Genomic DNA, 3897 nt, shown 5'->3' on the forward strand with positions numbered 1-3897 from the left:
AGGTGAAAGGATCTATTGGCAGAAATTGAATATAAAATAATCCTAGTGATGTTTTCACTAGTGTGTTTCATCTAAATTGTACGAATCATTGTTTTATCTACCCTAGAATGGAACCTTTATATTTAAATACTTTATATTTACATTGGAAGCGGGTCCTCTCTACAGAGGCCGCCATGTTTTTTACAGTAGCCCAAACTGGACCAACTAAACACTATTGAGTTTTTATGACAAATGAAGGTTACCACAGGTTCTATGTCATGTTTATAAGGGGAGGGTGGGGTGAGGGGTATTCAGCTGCAACATGCAACGTCATCACTAGATGTCACTAAATACTACACACTGAACCTTTAAGAGTATGGCCAAGTCTGAATCAGAATCAGATAAAAAGGGTTTTTTTGTGACGTGCATGCTCTATGGCTAAGTGTGTACAATTGCTCACAAATCACTATACAGAAAGAGTTAACACCTTACCTGAGAACCTACTAAGCACTATAAGTAACCAGGTCAATACACTCAGTGTTTTTTATGGTACATGACGAGGCTCTACATCGCAGAGCTCTACAAGCCCCTGAACCTTGAGAACATATTTATAAATGTTATAGATAAAAGAAATTAGAATATCAAATCTAATTTCACCAGCAGTGTTTTCATCCAGGCAGGTGTAAAGCAGGACTAAAGGCACTAATATCAACCGTCTCCTATACGACCTACCAAAATATGATTCAACTCTATGCAATAGTGTACCATCATCCTTTAGAAATAAGCGTCTTGTAATGGAAATTTAACTTCTTAGTTTATGCTTAGAACAGACATTTCCATAGGGCACAGCTCGACATAAACTTTATGGTGCATCCACTTTCTAGCATGTTAGCCCATTGTCTATTCATGCCTTGCAGAAGTTGATCCTGAGGTCATCTGAATTCTAGTGACCTTTGCTTTAGTCTGTGCTTGGACTGTGCTTGTCCTTTTTTTGAAGAACTCGGCTGACTGACACAACACCCTAACCATACATGATACTATTTCCTCTCTAACACTATTAGGATGGACCTTTACAGACTATATGTTCCAGTCACAGAACAAAACATTCACCCCCTGTGTATTTTTGGGTCAGGAGGTAACCCACACACTTCACTTTTCATCTCACTTGCAACCTCCAACTTGCCTGTGTGATCCTTTCTGCAGAAAGCTTACAAAGACAACTTGTCTCTGCAACTTGACCAATTTCCACCACAGTCTAATAATACATTTTTTATTTCTTAAAATTAATTTAATACATTTTAATCTTTAATTAATATCTTTCAGGTCCCGTCCTGTCTTCAACGTCATCGCACATCTCTCTTTTCTTCCTGAGGAAATAAGCACTGAGAAGATTAACTGTGTGGACAAAACAGATGAAAAGTTACCCATGGGAACCTTAAAAGTCTGCTTTGAAATGGTAGAAAGCACAAAGAGCAAAGCCGGTAAGGACCGGAGCCAATGAACTGATTTATTAAGAGCTGCTAATAGTGCACACCCTATCACTGAGGTACTTTAATCTTGCTGTGTGTCCTTATAGACGTGATGAGCTCAGGACTGAACATCTCATACATGCTTAATGTGGATCCAGTGAGACAAACCTACCGAGGTTTCTTTGGAAATGACAAGACAGCCAGGAGTCTTACTTCCACCTGCAACCTGACGGCTAATGAAACTTGCTTCGAGCTCCCTGTCAACATGCCTGTATGGAGACCAATTCATTCACACTCATACTCTACACATATGTTTTAGAGCACCTACCACCTATATATAAATATCATCCATGTCGCTACACTGTACATTGCTTCCATAACCAACACCAGTGGTTCTCAAATTGGGATCAGAGGACCCTGGGGGGTTGATGGAAATTCGCTCATTACAATGATCATGATATATGGGTATTCTGTGTTGACAATCATTTTAATACATGTTGAACGTCTTTCTAAGAAATGTTTTTAGTTCTCACAAAATATGAAAAGTAGGCTGTGTCTAATTATTCCAAGGGACATGTGTGAGGATCACAGGGGTCCTTGCTATCAGTATGGAAATCTGCTGCATGCTTTAGTTTACTTGTTTTCTGTTGTTGTTGTTATTCAAGCTCAAATACTCACCGACCCACCTCTCCATGTAGCAATACCTTTTTTGTCACATCATGATACATTTAACTGATAAAACTGGACTCTCAAGTCACATACCAGTAACACTAGCCGTCAAAATCTTGTACATTTATTTATTCTTTTCTCATCTTCATGCTGAAATCAATTTCTAAAATGAAAAATCTCTGCTTTGTGAATATGTCTTCAACAATATGCAGATGACTTCTCTCCCTTTCTCATAGAAATGTCTGAAAGACACTTTTTCACCCATCAGCATCAAATTCAACTTTTCCCAAGTCGACAGTGAGAGTGCGAGTGCCGCCCTGAACGTGGACAGCAGAAGGTCGGATACTGTTGAGGTATGTGCACTGCAGATGGCTGCAGGCCGTCACATAGAGTTGTATCCTTACAGACTTTCTCTTAACAGGTTCCAAACTAAGGTGAAATGGATGTTCCACAAAATCCTCCAGATTTTAAGCATATTTAAAATTATCAGATATACAAACCGGAGTGGAAATGCTGAAATATAATGTGAAAAAAATTACGAATGATTGTGGTGGAAAAAACAATTCTATCGATAAAAGCAAAATGTGACGTGGACTTTTTGAATAAATCATGAATCAAGTGACTTAAACATTTACTCAAGCTTCTGCTGAGGAGACAGGAACATCAACATATCTGTGTGGAGCAATATGAAAACTTTATAGTTCCTCAATTCGATACATGAAATAAACATAAAGGCCATACATCAAGTTTTCTAAACCTTTTTTTGTACTGTTCATGTTCAACTCAAATTTTTTCATTTGCATGTTCCGTTTTACAAATTGAAAAATGTAGTGCAACTATCTGCTTCCTGCCCTGTATTTTCAAATAAGCAGCAATCTCTTTTTTACAGGTTCCCTTTGAAAAGTAATGTTTCCAACACAAGCTTGGTTGCTTCAAGAGGAAGCAGAGAAGAGGAGACAGATGTTGTTCTTCAGGCTGACACTCCATATGAGAACATATAATGCAAAAAGTGCAGCCCATCCCCTGCAGGAGGCGCACAAACTGTCTTTAAAAACTAGGCAGGACTTGACGCTGACCTCATGATATGACCCGCCCTCTCTCTCTCTCTCTCTACCATCTCACAAGTTGACTTATTACATCATATTTCTGTTAAGAAATCATTTTAATAAGCATGCATCATACACATATCTTACATATATGCACAGCATACAAAGTTTGTGGTGGAGTATTGATGAATGGTACTCATTGTTCAAAATGTAATTTACATACTTTACAATGAGAAAAAATAAAATGTTCATTTTATTTGGCTTAATAAACCAGCATCTTTCCTGTCTGAATATGACTTTTTTTACATCAGAATCTTCAAATATAATTGAACGAATTAAGTCTTTAGTATCTTATCTTCCAATATTTTATCTACACAGAACAAAAATAAGATTTGTGGCACAAAAGTTTATATATGGCATTCCACTGTAGAATAAAAGAATTTCAGTCTTATAGTTTCAAACAACTTATGCATAAGAAAGCTTGTAAGTTTGAAATTGTGTACCCCCTATAAACAGGGTTACCAGGACTGAGCACAGAGCAAGGGAGAATGTAAACAAATGCATTACACACTCACATTTACCAGCTTATCAGGGCGTTTGTATTTTAAAAAGTAAATGTACCCAATAAACTGGCAATAAATACGAACGTAGCAGCAATATTGTTTGGATACACTGATATGATTCAATCAAAACCTTTGGCAAACATATACGATAAGTAAACAGGTTGATTGTCA

General features: G+C 37.4%; 1 protein-coding gene across 1 annotated transcript; it reads left to right on the forward strand.

Annotated features, from left to right (window-relative positions):
* The first annotated feature begins 1279 nt into the window (after positions 1–1279).
* Positions 1280–3454, forward strand: LOC124851223 (integrin alpha-M-like). Its single transcript, XM_047338366.1, has 4 exons — positions 1280–1460; positions 1556–1719; positions 2354–2470; positions 3007–3454. The coding sequence occupies exons 1-4, from the start codon at positions 1406–1408 to the stop codon at positions 3022–3024; spliced, it is 354 nt and encodes a 117-aa protein (XP_047194322.1). The 5' UTR covers positions 1280–1405; the 3' UTR covers positions 3025–3454.
* Positions 3455–3897: the final 443 nt, after the last annotated feature.

This window comes from Hippoglossus stenolepis, chromosome 2, assembly GCF_022539355.2.
Source record: "Hippoglossus stenolepis isolate QCI-W04-F060 chromosome 2, HSTE1.2, whole genome shotgun sequence".
Lineage (NCBI taxonomy): Eukaryota > Metazoa > Chordata > Actinopteri > Pleuronectiformes > Pleuronectidae > Hippoglossus > Hippoglossus stenolepis.

Excerpts from the sequence above, each read along its gene's own strand:
- LOC124851223 (XM_047338366.1), top strand. The coding sequence starts at position 1,406 with ATGGGAACCTTAAAAGTCTGCTTTGAAATGGTAGAAAGCACAAAGAGC. Across the intron at positions 1,461-1,555 it reads AAGCACAAAGAGCAAAGCCG|ACGTGATGAGCTCAGGACTG; the intron begins GTAAGGACCGGA and ends GTGTCCTTATAG. Across the intron at positions 1,720-2,353 it reads AGCTCCCTGTCAACATGCCT|AAATGTCTGAAAGACACTTT; the intron begins GTATGGAGACCA and ends CCTTTCTCATAG.